This window comes from Xenopus tropicalis, chromosome 2 (genome assembly GCF_000004195.4).
Source record: "Xenopus tropicalis strain Nigerian chromosome 2, UCB_Xtro_10.0, whole genome shotgun sequence".
In the NCBI taxonomy this organism is placed as follows: domain Eukaryota; kingdom Metazoa; phylum Chordata; class Amphibia; order Anura; family Pipidae; genus Xenopus; species Xenopus tropicalis.
The window spans coordinates 158,051,760-158,070,654 of NC_030678.2; the positions used below are offsets into that span (position 1 = coordinate 158,051,760).

Sequence of the window (18,895 nt, forward strand, 5' to 3'; positions counted from 1 at the left end):
ATACATTAGTTATCAGGTTTGGGTTGGGAAAAATAAATCAACCTACCTTTGCAGAAGTGCAAACCACTTGTCCTTCTCCTCTGGCGTACTGTAATAAAGAAAATAAAAAAATACCTTCAAACAGCTTGTAAATTCTAAACAGTTGGTAACCAACGGGTGCTCTGAGCAGTTAACTAGAACCGATCTACAGCTAAACTAAAACATAACTAAAGAATTAGGGTAATAAATGCTGCACATTATGTTTTTGACGATACCAGCCCAAGGCACCCAAAGCCCTTTAGCAGGGAAGATCTGTGCCCCCAAAGATGCCCCAGTAGCCCCCCATCTTCTTTTCGGACCATTCCCTCCCCATGCTCTGTGCTGCTCTCACTTACCTGAGCTTAGAGGCCCACTCACACAATACTGTATATATAGAATATAAATGGCACACTATACTGTATATATAGAATATAAATGGCACACTATACTGTATATATAGAATATAAATGGCACACTATACTGTATATATAGAGTATAAATGGCACACTATCCTGTATATATAGAATATAAATGGCACACTATCCTGTATATATAGAATATAAATGTCACACTATCCTGTATATATAGAATATAAATGTCACACTATCCTGTATATATAGAATATAAATGTCACACTATCCTGTATATATAGAATATAAATGTCACACTATCCTGTATATATAGAATATAAATGTCACACTATCCTGTATATATAGAATATAAATGTCACACTATCCTGTATATATAGAATATAAATGTCACACTATCCTGTATATATAGAATATAAATGTCACACTATACTGTATATATAGAATATAAATGTCACACTATACTGTATATATAGAGTATAAATGTCACACTATACTGTATATATAGAATATAAATGGCACACTATACTGTATATATAGAATATAAATGGCACACTATACTGTATATATAGAATATAAATGTCACACTATACTGTATATATAGAATATAAATGTCACACTATACTGTATATATAGAGTATAAATGTCACACTATACTGTATATATAGAATATAAATGTCACACTATCCTGTATATATAGAATATAAATGTCACAATACAAGGTTGATTAGTAAAAAATAAAGTTTATTAGTATATGGCATCTCTAAAACCAGTGCAATTAACATTAAAATTTAATTCAGCCTTGCAGCATCAGCTTATATAACAGGCTAATCTCATTTTCTGCCAATCCCTAAGTTTAGCTTCTCAACAGCTGCCCAGAGCCCACTGAGCATGTGCAGTGTCACTGACATCCCTAGCAAAATCCAAAATGGAACGTCCTGTGACCTGGGCCATTAATGTAATGGAGATGCTGAACCTATAGGCTGGTGCATTAAGCTCAGTATATAGAACACACCATTTTAAATTATATTTGTTCATAGAATTTAGTTGTCCTTTAGGGTGAACTATTACAGAAAAAAAGTGAAATTACTGTATGTAAGCAGCTATATGCAGAAAGATTTTCAGGTATAAAAGTGCAGGTCCCAAGCATTTCAGCTAACATACCCCTACTTATATTGTTATCCAACTATTTGATACAGGTATGGGACCCGTTATACAGAATGCTCTGGACTTGGGGTTTTCTGGATAAGGGATCTTTCCATAATTTAGATCTCCATACCTTATGTCTGCAAAAAATAATTTAAGTGGTAAATAAACGCAATAGAATTGTTTTGCCCCCAAGAAGGATTAAGGAAAAAGGAAACAATTTTAAAAATAAGAATTAGCTGCTTATAATGGAGTCTATGGGAGATAGCCTTTCTGTAATTCTGATCTTCCTAGAAAAGGGGTTTTTGGATAATGGATTCCATATCAGTATTTCAAAATGAACAGAAGTTACAAGAATTTAGGAAAAATGAAGTAATTAATATGTTTTTTTGTAAAATTCCATTCTTGGGCAATTTTTATTTATTGGACCTCTCAAATTCTGCAGTAAAACAGAAATATCAGCTTTCCCGTAATAATAAAAATGTGAGATGCTTAGCTGTTTTCCTCTTTTCCCAATCTTTTTATTAGGACAGAAGAGGTGTAGAAGAAAAAAATGGATTTTTTTTTTGGAAACCACAGCATAACTGAATGCGGATCAGCGTGGTATTTAGAGAAACAAGGCACGGCTGCCAATTTTCCAGTTGAAGGAACGTTCTCTTGGTAAACATTTGGGGTCGGACACATATGGTGTTTAGCAGGTGTTCTAAGCAATGAATTTCGGCTGAAGCTACAACATAGCAGCTCCAGGGGTCTCTGAATGTAAATATCACTTTGTATAATGAATGAAGTTAGATGGCTGTGCAAAATAATCTGCTTCGCAGAAAACTCAGTGTTTGGCTCTAGCTATTGATATAACAAATTTCAGATAAAGCGGTTAATAAAAAAAAATGCCAGGGCATTGAAAATGCTGTATGTGATTAGGACTGATTTGATGACATTTAGACAATTAGTTTTTAAATCTTTGGTACCAAAACCTTAATAAGTTTTATATTAGAGGTTAGACAAAATGGTGCCCTGGACATCGATGATAATTATACTCAAACCCCATATGTAATAAAAGGCATTAAGTTTCCTCAGGAGCAGTAACGCATAGTAACCAATAAGATGTATGCTTTTAAACAGGCGACCAGTAAATGCAACTTGCTGATTGGTTGCTAGTTACTGCTCCTGAGCAAACTTAGCGCCTTTTATTACAGAAAATATCTCCACACACTGTGCAGCTTAAACATCACAAAGTCTACAGGTCTAGCAACCAATCAGATCATTTATATCAAACCGGTAAATGCAACCTGTTGATTAGTTGCTGTGGGTTAGTAGACCTGCTGCCAACTTGCAAATCACATTATATTGACCCCAGTTTTTTCTTATGTCGCCTTCACTGAAGGAATACACATTTGGTTCCCACTCTTTTTGTCCAGATTTCTCTATGCAGAAGTCCCTCATGTTGTGTCCCCTGGTTCTAGGCAACTTCTGCTCTCAAAAAATACTTTTCTAAAGGTAAGGTATTTCCTCATTAGTTTTGCTCTTTGGACCATGTACTGTGTAGAGTTGCCATATATGGGTTGACAATGACTGGCCTGGGCATTGAGAAAACAGGGGATTACCACTGGCTATGGGCTTGGTATTCTCCTAAAGGATCTGCACAGGGGCCATAAAAATAGTATAGGTTAAACTGGTCCAAGGCCTGGTAAGCAAAATATGGTCAATGGGCTATCTCTTCACATAAACGGGTCTTTAAATGCACACCCAGCATTTCTCTGCCCTGTTTCTCTTTAATTAATCTTTATTTAAAATTGCCCCCACAATCTCAATGGCAAGGTCTTAGCAGTGGCACTATATCCTCCCTCTGTCTGTTGGTAATGCACAGAGCAGTGCAGCCAGGACATGCTATTCCATTGTCTAAATTGGATTCCCTTTATTTTGTGCCTCAGACAGGATAAGCACATCTCTCCAACTCTCGCAGGTGTAAATCTGTTGTTCAGCGTTTAATTCCCTAAGGTGCTCAGGCTAGCATCAAGAGCCAGGATAAAAAGAATATAGGTCAGCACAGATGTACAAATCCCATACTTGACCAAGTTATAGCAGAAGGGCAGAACTAACTTTCCAGTAAGGAGAAACCCTCCGTGGAAGAAATTATTCCTCCTACGTGCCTTAATGATCTCTCAAGAAGGTTCCTCTGACATAGAAGGCCAAAGGCAAATGCCTGTTCTGCCCTACCATAAATCCTGCCCACATTTTGAGAAGTAATTAGAAGTCAGATGCTAAATCGTTGGTATACCTGAAGGTTGCCACACAGTTTGTGACTGGCCAGCCAATGACAAAAGACCTCTCAGGGCAGGTACTGCCCTCACACACCTCTTCCATGCAGAATGCGGTCCATATTTCACTCACTTGCACATGATGTTTCAGTTTGAAGTTTGATGGAGACCTACAGGAATAGAAAATCACTGATATAAGTGTATGTTACATCTGGTCTGTCAATACCTCACAATTCATTCTATAAACATAGCACTCTGTATTGGCAGATACGGTGAGCAAAACAAATGTGGCCATATCATATATGGGTGTTCATGGGGTATCCACCAATTTGGTTTGTGGTCCTATCAATTGGACAGGGTCAATATAGGAACCATAATGCTTTATTATTCTTCACAGTGTAACAATATCAGAAAAATTAATGCAGTGGCAGTTGTTTTAATACATCTGATGAAAAAACTTAGGTGACAGATGCCTGTAGGGCATGGGTAGAATTTTCAGCAGAAATTCCTTTTATTGCTGTTCCTCTGCTATTTTTATAGAGCAAACCATTCCAGGGGGAATACATATTAGGGTAGCACCGAATTCATGATTCAGTTCAGGATTCTGCCGAACCAAATTCGAATCCTCAAAATCATGAGATTTTTCATCATGGAACCTGGAAATTGAAATTTTTAACGAAGCGCGTTATCTTTAGCCCTTCCATAGCCTGATTTGCATATGACAATTAGGGTTCGGCTCAGTATTCAGCCAAATCTTTTAAAAAGGGTTTGGCCGGATCCCAAAATAGTGGATTTGGTACATCCCTAGTAGCAACGGGGCAAAAAGTGCAAAGAACATGGCAATTTACACCAGTTGTTTGAACTCTGCCCCTTGTCTTATTTTTGATCTCATTCCTTCAGACTAAAGGCTGCACAGGTTAACAGCTGTCACCCACTATTAGACCATGAACTATAGGGTCACAATGACATTGTAACTGTGTTTTTAACCAATATCTTGCTGTATACAAAAAGGAATAGACAACCATATATACCATAGTTATTGTAGTACTGATACTCCCAGTATTCGTTGGCCTGCTTGGCTAGTACGAAGATGATGGGAATTCCCAAAAGCCTGCCAATCCCAGCTACAGCATTTCTCTGCTTTATGTTACAAGGATCTGTATGGACATTTCCTATAAAGACAGATAAGCTACATTGCCAGAAGGAAGGTTCCTTATGTATCTCCATATTTCAGAACTGACCGCTGATTTAGGGAACTGCTGAATAAACCATTTGTTGTTGCCTGGGCCTCTTCCCAGCTGAGTCCCCAAAGACCCTCCAACACCACAGGTATTTCGGTTTAGGATATCTACAATGCCATAAGCATAGGTTTATCTCCAGGAGGGAATTATCAATAGCAGAGTTCACTCAAGGACAGGCAGAAAACATGCTCTGTTTGGGGCCACTGAGGACTGGAGGCGGGATCACCTGCCTATATGAATATATCCCAGGAAAAAAGAAAATATCTGGCCGAAAGAGAGGCTACAGTGGATAAATAAGAACTTCATGTTTTACTTTATGGTCCAACATAATTATTATCAATGTGGCCAGTAATAGAATGTTTTCAAAATATCGTGCTGGCTGAACTACCCTGAAAGCTGTAAGCACTCATGTTAAACATGAAAGGGAATTAAACATATGAATAAAGGCTACAAGTGGTGGCGCACATCTCAATAGCCCCGAGGAGAGGAAAGCAAAGTGGATTATTTTGGGCAACTGTAATTTGTGTAGTGGCCATTGTGAGTCAGGGCCTTTTTAATAAATGGGCAAAAAAAGGGAATATAGACTGCTTTCTATTGCATTTACAAATAAGCTTGAAAAACATAATTATTGTATTAATGATCAGACTTACTTTGTAAGAAAAAGTTTTTTCTTTTGTTTGTGTGGACATCACCTTTAAGTGCTAGACTGGAACTTTCTAGGAGCTTTACTATTAATTAGTGTCAATTATAATCTGACTGTTGGCCCCAAGGGCAAAATAATTGAATTAGTTCAATATGTATGGAGGCAGTCAGCTGATGCTAACAAATTTCAGTAGTAGATTGTTTTTTTTAGTTTTTTTTTTTGGGGGGGGGGGGTTGTTGTTTTATACATGTAATTTTTTTAAGATTAGGCAAAAACATGTTGTTCCATGAGACAGAGATGTACAACCTGTAGGCTCCTACTTCCAAATCCATCAAGGCAGACAAACAGGCTTAGCCTTGGGTCTCTATAGGCCGGACATTCTTGATATCAAACATTATGATCTATGCAATACAGGGGTTAGGGACATTTCTGAATTCAAATCTGATATGTTCCTTACTTTGACTTTGCAATAATCATGATGTCTGTGAAGAGAAAGAGATGGCGGTCCTGGGTCTGCAGACCAGTCTTGAGCTGCACATGGCTGTGGGCTAGGAAGAGCCTGGTGGAGCAGAGGAAGGCTTGAACCAGAGGGCATGATTCTGGGCTCACAGGAGAGAAGCAGCTTTCCCTGGAAACATGGCAAAACACTTGTTCTATTAGGACATTAACACAAGTACACAGAGGAACAGAGAGAAATAAAACAACCAGCCCTTGTTATAATACCCTTGTTTTGACAGGTTTAGACTGCATACATTTGTACAGTATATAAGTTCATTGTCTTGATTTACTTAGCTCAGCTTAAGTTCTTTAAGGAACTATCAGGTCACAGTTATTTCTCTACAAAGAGGAAAGTTCCGGTTATCTCCACTGTTACTATAGGCACCATCTCTCCCTACTATACCTGCTATCCCCCAGCCCCAGTCCCTTCCCAGAGGCTATTATCCCACTGCTACTATAGGCACCATCTCTCCCTACTATACCTGCTATCCCACAGCCACAGTCCCTTCCCAGAGGCTATTATCCCCCCACTGCTACTATAGGCACCATCTCTCCCTACTATACCTGCTATCCCACAGCCCCTTCCCAGAGGCTATTATCCCCCCACTGCTACTATAGGCACCATCTCTCCCTACTATACCTGCTATCCCACAGCCACAGTCCCTTCCCAGAGGCTATTATCCCCCCACTGCTACTATAGGCACCATCTCTCCCTACTATACCGGCTATCCCACAGCCACACCCACAGTCCCTTCCCAGAGGCTATTATCCCCCCACTGCTACTACAGGCACCATCTCTCCCTACTATACCTGCTATCCCACAGCCCCAGTCCCTTCCCAGAGGCTATTATCCCCCCACTGCTACTATAGGCACCATCTCTCCCTACTATACCTGCTATCCCACAGCCCCAGTCCCTTCCCAGAGGCTATTATCCCCCCACTGCTACTATAGGCACCATCTCTCCCTACTATACCTGCTATCCCACAGCCACAGTCCCTTCCCAGAGGCTATTATCCCCCCACTGCTACTATAGGCACCATCTCTCCCTACTATACCTGCTATCCCACAGCCACAGTCCCTTCCCAGAGGCTATTATCCCCCCACTGCTACTATAGGCACCATCTCTCCCTACTATACCTGCTATGCCACAGCCACAGTCCCTTCCCAGAGGCTATTATCCCCCCACTGCTACTATAGGCACCATCTCTCCCTACTATACCTGCTATCCCACAGCCACAGTCCCTTCCCAGAGGCTATTATCCCCCCACTGCTACTATAGGCACCATCTCTCCCTACTATACCTGCTATCCCACAGCCACAGTCCCTTCCCAGAGGCTATTATCCCCCCACTGCTACTATAGGCACCATCTCTCCCTACTATACCTGCTATGCCACAGCCACAGTCCCTTCCCAGAGGCTATTATCCCCCCACTGCTACTATAGGCACCATCTCTCCCTACTATACCTGCTATCCCACAGCCACAGTCCCTTCCCAGTGGCTATTATCCCCTCACTGCTACTATAGGCACCATCTCTCCCTACTATACCTGCTATCCCACAGCCACAGTCCCATCCTAGTGGCTATTATTTCAACTATTACTATAGTTGTTTTTGTGGTGCCTGCTCAGTTAAGAGGTATTACTGAACCTTCCCATACTGTGCCTAACTGCAATAGCTGCTTGAGTATGAAAGGTTGCACAAGGCAGTTGGACACTCCAAAAGCCATCTCTGCGTGAACAACAGGTAGAACGGACTACTTTGGCACTGGGCACATAACCAAGGTCTTTTTCCCATTTAAATGAATAGTATGTAGTGAAAGCCAGATGCTAAAATAAAGTATTTCCCATCTGCACATCAAGAGGACCAGCTAAGTTAAGAACATAATGACAACGAATTATCGCCCAAAACTGGAAAGAGAAAAGTCGAAGTGTGATATTTAAAAGCTTTACTTTACTGGAATGATGATGTGGTTGAAACAATTACAGCAAAGAAAAGACATTTAAAGCATTCTTGGGGTAGACGTAAGGCGAGGATAAAAAAAGGCATTTAGATCACTTAAATTAGAAGGAATAGAGTTGGAATTTAATAATTACAAGGGATACAACAAAAGAAATATCTAAAAATTTCAAACCCGCACTGTTTCGTAAATGTCAAACAAATCCCAGTGATTTGAGGTAGAAATTAAATATAAGGAGCACATAAGGAAGGCAGGATAATTAATAAGCAGGGGGAGAAAGGCTGGAGTATTTCAGTACATAAGTCACATTCTTTTGCTCATCTAAAAAAAGAGCAACTAAATATTTGCAGCATAAAAATGTCTGTAATAAGTACTGGGTAAATAACGAAAGTTCTGCCTTACCAACTAGATAAGTTTCCAGCCCCAAACAATGTTCAGTATTAATATTAATATGCACAGATGCAGCTGCAGTGATGCAAATCTGGACATATTAGATGTGTGTATTGATGCCATTCATTACTTGCACCTAAGCACCTTCTCCAAACGTAAGTGTATTTGCGCCAAGTGCCATTGTGCTACCCGGAGTGTCTGGATGACTTGTATACAAGGATGCCTACTGACGCAGGGGAACCCTGGAGCTTCAACCACCTTCAGGGTTCCTACTTAGAGCTGCATTTATACATGCAATTAAAGAATGATACCTGAAACACATGAAAACATATGCATTGCGAGGCAAAATCCATCACTATTCCATCCTTGTTTTTGAACTGTCAGTGGTAAACACAAAGACATTGATGGGGACTCTCTAGCACCCTCCCTTCCCAATTTAACTGCATATTTTAAAGAGCTTAGAAACTTATCTACATATGAGAAAATCAATCTCCTTGACGTAATAATTTAATTGAAAAACTGAGGCAATCCAAAGGTCGGAACTTGCATGCAAACATATTGCCTCAACTAAAGTCCAGTCCATATGATCATACTCTACTGGAAAACCAGAAACTTGAGGTGTAGAGGATAAAGAGATATTGCTTAGTGTTAAAAATATAACCATTATAAGCATGGGTATGTAGAGAATTGTCAGGCACATTGGTTCATTATTCATTCAGATAAGTCATAATAAACTATTTAGTGCACTTATATTGTAGTGTCACCCACTGTGCCCTACAGCCCTTATATTTGCCTACTTGTGTCTGTAATTTACCCTCCCATATAGATTGTAAGTTCTACGGGGCAGGGACCGCCATCCTCTTGTGTCTTTGACTATTATCTTATTGCAACTGTATCTTGTATTTATTGTAATACTGTATCTTTGTATTTATTATTATCTTAATAACCCCCTGATTGTATTAATGTATTCTACTGTACAGCGCTGCGTACATAAGTAGTGCTTTATAAATAAAGATATACATACATACATACATACTTTTAGTCATACCAGTTGCCATGCTTTGTGGCATAAGATCTGTCCCTGTGATATAATGCTTACCCAGTGAGGTGCTACTATATCATTATTCTGGCAGGTACCTACCGTGTATGCCCAAGGTGTTTTATACAAAAATTGTGGTGTGACTTTAAACCTAGGTTCCCAGGAGTATCTAGGAGAGCAATAGACAACACGCCTATATATATACAGTGGTGTGAAAAACTATTTGCCCCCTTCCTGATTTCTTATTCTTTTGCATGTTTGTCACACTTAAATGTTTCTGCTCATCAAAAACCATAACTATTAGTCAAAGATAACATAATTGAACACAAAATGCAGTTTTTAAATGAAGGTTTACATTATTAAGGGAGAAAAAAAACTCCAAATCTACATGGCCCTGTGTGAAAAAGTGATTGCCCCCCTTGTTAAAAAATAACTTAACTGTGGTTTATCAATTTCAATTTTCAATTTCAATATCAATTTCTGTAGTCACCCCCAGGCCTGATTACTGCCACACCTGTTTCAATCAAGAAATCACTTAAATAGGAGCTACCTGACACAGAGAAGTAGACCAAAAGCACCTCAAAAGCTAGACATCATGCCAAGATCCAAAGAAATTCAGGAACAAATGAGAACAAAAGTAATTGAGATCTATCAGTCTGGTAAAGGTTATAAAGCCATTTCTAAAGCTTTGGGACTCCAGCGAACCACAGTGAGAGCCATTATCCACAAATGGCAAAAACATGGAACAGTGGTGAACCTTCCCAGGAGTGGCCGGCCGACCAAAATTACCCCAAGAGCGCAGAGACAACTCATCCGAGAGGCCACAAAAGACCCCAGGACAACATCTAAAGAACTGCAGGCCTCACTTGCCTCAATTAAGGTCAGTGTTCACGACTCCACCATAAGAAAGAGACTGGGCAAAAACGGCCTGCATGGCAGATTTCCAAGGCGCAAACCACTTTTAAGCAAAAAGAACATTATGGCTCGTCTCAATTTTGCTAAAAAACATCTCAATGATTGCCAAGACTTTTGGGAAAATACCTTGTGGACCGACGAGACAAAAGTTGAACTTTTTGGAAGGTGCGTGTCCCGTTACATCTGGCGTAAAAGTAACACAGCATTTCAGAAAAAGAACATCATACCAACAGTAAAATATGGTGGTGGTAGTGTGATGGTCTGGGGTTGTTTTGCTGCTTCAGGACCTGGAAGGCTTGCTGTGATAGATGGAACCATGAATTCTACTGTCTACCAAAAAATCCTGAAGGAGAATGTCCGGCCATCTGTTCGTCAACTCAAGCTGAAGCGATCTTGGGTGCTGCAGCAGGACAATGACCCAAAACACACCAGCAAATCCACCTCTGAATGGCTGAAGAAAAACAAAATGAAGACTTTGGAGTGGCCTAGTCAAAGTCCTGACCTGAATCCTATTGAGATGTTGTGGCATGACCTTAAAAAGGCGGTTCATGCTAGAAAACCCTCAAATAAAGCTGAATTACAACAATTCTGCAAAGATGAGTGGGCCAAAATTCCTCCAGAGCGCTGTAAAAGACTCGTTGCAAGTTATCGCAAACGCTTGATTGCAGTTATTGCTGCTAAGGGTGGCCCAACCAGTTATTAGGTTCAGGGGGCAATTACTTTTTCACACAGGGCCATGTAGGTTTGGATTTTTTTTCTCCCTAAATAATAAAAACCCTCATTTAAAAACTGCATTTTGTGTTTACTTGTGTTATCTTTGACCAATAGTTATGGTGTTTGATGAGCAGAAACATTTAAGTGTGACAAACATGCAAAAGAATAAGAAATCAGGAATAGTTTTTCACACCACTGTATATTAGGGCCATCTGACCCATATGTAACGTTCCAAAGGATTTTTATGGCACCCCAGTCTGCTTAAGGGCTATATAGACTTCATTGCATGGCATCATTTTAACATAATCTGGCCCTCAAATACTTTGCATAAGATATAATCAGCCCATGACATGTAAAAGGTTGGACAGCACTACCCTAAGCCATAGGTTTCCAAAACAGGGGGGTCACGTGAAGCTTTAGAGCCGGTGACCAGAAGTTCCATTGTACACAGATAATGCAGATAATTATTGCGTTATGTAAAGTTACTAAACTAAGTTACTGCCTATAGCAACCAATCAGCAGGTAGAATGTACTGGTCACTGGTTCAAAACAATCTTATTTGTTGCTATAGGTTACTGCTCCTGGGCAAACTTAGTGCCTCCTATTAAATATGGGCGTTATGAGTCCTCTTCTTGGCAATTACCATTTTTTTAGATATAAAAAATAGTGTAAAAGGCTGTGTAAAATAAATGCCGAATTTATCAAGGTATGTTTTACTTAGTGGCAAATATTGAATATATGTTGTCTCAGTATAAAGAAACCAGTTTCACTAAAAGTAGATCCTACACTGGTAAAGTCTGGGCAACCCTGCCCTACCTAGTCATCAGGCAGACTTGTTCATATAAATTTAATTAAACAGACTCCTTAATGTGGTAAAAATATTTATACACAATAATATCATAGATCCTCTTCAACCGACACCAATTCATTTGAACGTGGAAATGAAGAATCAACATCGCCGCCAGAGGAGATATCATTTCTACGCCATTGGGATTCAATGGGTTAAACTAAATAAACGGACTGTACAGACTGAAGCATTAGTGCATCTCCCACAGGAAATGAATGACTTCTCTATATAAACTATGTAAGACCCATTGCTGCAGAGCCACAGAGGATGAATTAATCATGAAACCATGGAGTATTAGAGCGACACTTTATATTTTCATTTCACTGCTTCTTGATAATAATGGTATCAGAATCAATGGCATTATTACTACTCTATAAATACACAAATTACCTCAGAAATTAAAAGGAAACTATACCCCCAGAATGAATACTTAACCAACAATTCATATTATATTAAGTGGCCTATGAAAGAATTTTATCAAAGTAGAATATATATGTATCAGTAAGTAGTTTTGTCAACCATTTTGTAATGGTCTGTGTGTTCCCTCAGAGACAGGAAATAATGCAGTGCTAACTGTAACAGGAAGTAGTGTGGGAGTAAAGCACAGAACTTTGTCCATTAGGCTGATGTGGCCTAGCATGTATGTGTGCCCTCTGTTTGTGTGAACTGTAAATAGTATGATTCCAGGGGGCGGCCCTTAGTACTTAAAATGGCAATTTTCTATTTACGATTACCCAATAGTACAGGTATGGGAACCCTTTATACAGAAAGATCCAAATAAGGGAAAGGCCATCTCCCATTGACTCCATTGTAAGTGAATAATTCTAATTTTTAAAAATGATTTACTTTTTCTCTGTAATAATAAAACAGTACCAGTACTTGATCCCAACTAAGATATAATTACCCCTTATTGGGGGCAGAACAGCCCTATTGGGTTTATTTCATGGTTAAATGATTCCCTTTTCTCTGTAATAATAAAACAGTACCTGTACTTGATCCCAACTAAGATATAATTACCCCTTATTGGGGGCAGAACAGCCCTATTGAGTTTATTTAATGGTTAAATGATTCCCTTTTCTCTGTAATAATAAAACAGTACCTGTACTTGATCCCAACTAAGATATAATTACCCCTTATTGGGGGCAGAACAGCCCTATTGGGTTTATTTCATGGTTAAATGATTCCCTTTTCTCTGTAATAATAAAACAGTACCTGTACTTGATCCCAACTAAGATATAATTACCCCTTATTGGGGGCAGAACAGCCCTATTGGGTTTATTTAATGGTTAAATGATTCCCTTTTCTCTGTAATAATAAAACAGTACCTGTACTTGATCCCAACTAAGATATAATTAACCCTTATTGGGGGCAGAACAGCCCTATTGGGTTTATTTCATGGTTAAATGATTCCCCTTTCTCTGTAATAATAAAACAGTACCTGTACTTGATCCCAACTAAGATATAATTACCCCTTATTGGGGGCAGAACAGTCCTATTGGGTTTATTTAATGGTTAAATGATTCCCTTTTCTCTGTAATAATAAAACAGAACCTTGTAATTGATCCCAACTAAGATATAATGAATCCTTATTGGAGGCAAAAAATCCCATTGGGTTCATTCAGTATTTAAATGATTCTTAGCAGACTTTAATTGTTGAGATCCAAATTACGGAAAGATCCCTTATCCGGAAAACCCCAGGTCCGAGCATTCTGGATAACAGGTCCCATATTTGTACAACTATGAAAATAGTTTATTTAGCTGAAGCAGGGTTTTACATATGAGCTGTTTTATGCAATATATGTTTTATAGAGACCTACATTGTTCAGGGGTATAGTTTTCCTGTAAGACAATTTTTGTGATAAGGCAAAGCTGATTTACTGAATTTCAAAGTGGGGGGGAGTGCAAACTTTTTCATGCATTTTTTTCAGCTCAACAATAGGTTATTTCAGAAAAATACTGAAACCGAATTGGCGTTCTGTCACAAAAGAAAAGACGTTGTTGTTGTGCTTAGTGTACGTCACAGGGTTCATTCACATTTATAGGGCCATGTTCAGTGTCTCATTTGTGCTACGGGCTATTACACAAATAAGTCCAGCCTGCACTGTGAGCAGATTCTATGTAGTCCTATCCCAAACATCGGTTATGGGCAGATCTGCTGTTTATGTTGACATTGTGCGAAAATAATAATTTATAAATACAAAGTATAAATATAAATACAAGGTACAGTTGCAACAAGTTAAAAATCAAAGACAGAATAGGATGGAGGTCCCTGCCCTGTAAAGCTTACAATCTAAATGTAACTACAACTCAGTACTGCGGATAAGTGCTTGTCAAATTTCCTTTCTATGTGCCTGGCTTATGCAGGTTAGAATTTTGACCCTTTACTGTGACTCCTTACATAACTGTTTCCATTAAAGCCCCAACTTCCGCCCATTATCTGTCGTTGTATTTGACGCGTTGCATAGCAAAATGTATTGGGAAATCTGAAGAATGCCAAATACACAGAACCATTTGTATTCATACTGGGGTTACTAGTAGGTGCCACCCCCGGGTACATTTCCATAATGCCGACAACTCTTCTACAGAAATGCTTTGCAGCTGTTTAGTAACAGTTTGCAGTCAGCAAGGCCAAAGCAGATTGCTTCACAAAAGCCACAAACAGCATCTATTTTTTTTGTAGAAAAAAAAAAATGCAATAAAGTTCCTCTAATAGCTTCAACGGAGGAAGAAATTCTGGCAAGAACAGAAGCAATGAAAGAATGATTATACCCACCCACCGGCCACCCTGTAACTTGCAATGCAACGTGCAAGTGAAAACATGGCAACAGATGGTCCAAGAGAGCCGCTTGGCCCGTGTAATCCTATTAGAGAATGTGCTACACGTTGTGACTCACGCTGCACTTCATCTATGTGCCACCTTGGCTTCTGCTCGCACATCCACTCGTGTTATTAACAGTTGCCACTATGCTCAGAGCTGCAATTAAGCACAAGCCACTCCAACTTTAACCCTTTAACTCTTATTTTATGTTTAATATTCTCATAATAAATGCTTTCCAGAGAATTAAAAAAAGTTTATTTTGACAGGAAGCTAACAAAAATTCAAGCCTATCTCCTTCCTAACTATCATTATGCTCCTATTGTGTTATAATTTGCTTACAAAAGTCAGCCTGGCAACCTAAGTGGCAAGGAGGTGTGCTATAATCAGGCCCAGACTGGCAATCTGTGGGTTCTGGCAAAAACCAGAGGGGCTGCTGTAAGATGCCATAGACAGTCATTATTTAGTGGGCTGGTGGGAGACTGTTTGGGCCCCTATGTCTCTAAAATACCAGGGCCTGTTTTGAATCCCAGCCCAAACCTGGCTGATAAATGGCTAGCCACAAATAAAAATCAATAGACCAGCCCATGCTTGGTATAAGCACAAAGCAATCCCCAGGATGGTTAATGTTGGTACATAGACATCATATTAATATGCCAGCATGTGTGTTCCCCTATACAGGTATGGGACCTATAATCCAGAATGCTCAGGACCTGAGATTTTCCAGATAAGGGATCTTTTTTTGTAATTTGGATCTCTAAAACTTAAGTCTGCAAAAAAAATAATGTAAACATTAATTGAACTCAATAGAATTGTTTTGCCTCCAATAAGGATTAATTATATCTTAGTTGGGGTCAAGTACAGGTACTGTTTTATTATTACAGAGAAAAGGGAATCATTTAACCATGAAATAAACCCAATAGGATTGTTCTGCCCCCAATAAGGGGTAATTATATCTTAGTTGGGATCAAGTACAGGTGCTGTTTTATTATTACAGAGAAAAGGGAATCATTTAACCATTAAATAAACCCAATAGGGCTGTTCTGCCCCAATAAGGGGTAATTATATCTTAGTTGCGATCAAGTACAGGTACTGTTTTATTATTACAGAGAAAAAGGGAGTCATGATTAAAACTTTTAATTATTTGATTAAAGTGAAGTCTATGGGAGACGCCCTTCCCATAATTCGAAGATTTCTGGATAACAGGTTTCCGGATAACAAACCCCATACCTGTACTAAGAACAATTCTACAGAGTAGTTTTAGGATATTGTGGTTAGTTTAAGGGCTCTGGCACACGGGGAGATTAGTCGCCCGTGACAAGGGAGATTTGTCGCGGGCGACTAATCTCCCCGTGTGCCAGAGCCCTAAAGTAACAAGATTCTTTACAAACTTTGGATCTCCGTATCTTGTCAGCTAAAAATCATTAAATATGAAATAAACCCAATAGGATAGTTTTGTCACCAATAAGGATTCATACCATCAAGTAAAAGACACTGTTTTATTACAAAGGAAAAAGGAAATAATTTGTAAAAATGTGAATTATTTGCTTATAATGGAGTCTATGGGACTTTAATTTGGAGCTTTCTGAATAAGGATCTATGTATAATAATGGTATAATATGCTAGTGGCACAGCACTGTGCAATAGGTCACTGGCATATATTGTAGTATAGTTTTGTCCTGATGGCATATATTGTAGTATAGTTATGTCCTGATGGCATATATTGTAGTATTGTTATGTCCTGATGGCATATATTGTAGTATAGTTATGCCCTGATGGCATATATTGTAGTATAGTTATGTCCTGATGTGACTTAGGTGTAGTAGTTGGTACAACAATGCCCTGCTCCTGCCCAGGAATAGGACTTATGATAATAAAAGAATTAGATCGTAAGCTCTCACAGCCAGAGCCCTCCCCTTATTGCCTCCTTACAATACGCAAACATAACTGCATGTATTGAGGTAAAATAACTGTCTGTGTATATGGCTTGCATTTACTCTGTAACGCGCAGCAGAGGCCGTGTTAATAATAATAATAATGATGATGATGTTTATGGGGAGATGCAAAGGCACCGAGTGGATGACAGAGGACAACACAGAGGGCCACACTGGCTACTGCTGCCATTAGAATGGAGAGGGACTGATGCCGGTCAATGTATCTAAATACAAAGCCACTTTAAATCAGTTTCTGACCTTCATAACAATGCAATATTTATCATTGCAGAAGTGATACATCCGTGTAACAGTGCAGCAGCTGAAGCCCTCCCTGTCCTTGAGGACAAATACTAATATAACCAAGTACATACTGTTTCTCCCAACATTTTAGCTTCAAAACTGAGAATTCTGAAACTTATAATTATCTTCTGGCACAGGCAGAAAGTGTGTTCAACAGAACAATTTGGGGGAAAAAAGATATGCCCCCTTTATTTAATACAAAACATAGGATTTGGTACAGCCACCCAAATATCTTTGTCCAACTAAATTAAAAGTCTTAAAGGATGTTAACCCTACATTTTCCTACCATGTATATAAGTTGGGCACATCTCCCCCACCCAAACCACACCATTTGTACTGCATATATCTCCTCCGCAGGCCAGAATCATCACATTTTCCTAAAACAAATAGCAGCTTTTACTTGGCAGCCATTTTCCCTCTCACACATCTTCAGTACCATTTATATCTGCAGACAGCACATGTGCGCTACAAAGGTCATGCAATGAAGAATGCAAGCTTACACAGGCAGAACTTACTTTGATAAAAAGTTTTGATTGGGCCCTGTAACAATTAAACTAAGCTCAGGAGAGGAGGTTATAAGAAAAAATATGTTTGTGCACACCTCTAGCAGAGTTTCTATGGAAACCAGCACTGCCATCTCTTTATTGGCTGCTAGACATGAGGGCGTGTTTAGTTACCCGAGTTGAGAAAAACTGAGCATGCTCAGTAGCCAACAGCCAAAGGAAATTCCTGAGGGAGGGGCCGAGTGGGTTAGAGGATGAGAATGAATCCCAAGTGATTAAGGGGATGCTGCAGCCTTACTATCAACCTCTGAAAAACAGGAGTGGCAGGTACAGGTATGGGATCCCTTATCCGGAAACCCATTATCCAGAAAGCTCCGAATTACGGAAAGCTTGTGTCCCATAGACTCCATTTTAATCAAATAATTCAGAATTTTAAAACTGATTTCCTTTTTCTCTGTAATAATAAAACAGTACCTGTACTTGATCCCAACTAAGATATAATTACCCCTTATTGGGGGCAGAACAGCCCTATTGGGTTTATTTAATGGTTAAATGATTCCCTTTTCTCTGTAATAATAAAACAGTACCTGTACTTGATCCCAACTAAGATATAATTACCCCTTATTGGGGGCAGAACAGCCCTATTGGGTTTATTTCATGGTTAAATGATTCCCTTTTCTCTGTAATAATAAAACAGTACCTGTACTTGATCCCAACTAAGATATAATTACCCCTTATTGGAGGCAGAACAGCCCTATTGGGTTTATTTAATGGTTAAATGATTCCCTTTTCTCTGTAATAATAAAACAGTACCTGTACTTGATCCCAACTAAGATATAAATAATCCTTATTGGATGCAAAACAATCCTATTGGGTTTAATTAATGTTTTGTTTATTGTTTAGTAGACTTAAGGTATGGAGATCTAAATTACGGAAAGACCCCTTATCCAGAATAGCCTTGGTCCCGAGCATTCTGGATAACGGGTCCTATACCGGTATTTAAACATTTCAGAGGCTGTTCACTGATTACATTTCTGTGCATCATTCAGGTGCTACAAAGGGCAGAAAGGACAGGGTTGCCCTGTGCCGCCTGATGCTGAGCGATGAACCACTTTTTGATTGAGCGATACGGGGCAAACTTTTACTACATTGCCCTCTGGTTGCCATAAATAAGCCCTTTAGAGTAAGTAGTTTGACAGATTACTGGTTGCACAGCAGAACCAAAAATACTTTGACCTGGTGAAATAATGGTTATCTCCAGGGAATTGGATACTAGGGATTAAATGGGATTTAATCTGTAGTCAGGTT

At 39.1% G+C, this 18,895-nt stretch overlaps 1 protein-coding gene across 1 annotated transcript in view; it reads right to left on the reverse strand.

Annotated features, from left to right (window-relative positions):
* The window catches only part of arhgap20 (Rho GTPase activating protein 20), an 84,140-nt gene that overhangs the window by 39,805 nt on the left and 25,440 nt on the right, over window positions 1–18,895 (reverse strand). Inside the window, 3 exon segments of the mRNA NM_001079253.1 lie at window positions 47–88; window positions 3,811–3,960; window positions 6,132–6,302. Of these exon segments, the coding sequence (NP_001072721.1) occupies window positions 47–88; window positions 3,811–3,960; window positions 6,132–6,302 (363 nt within the window).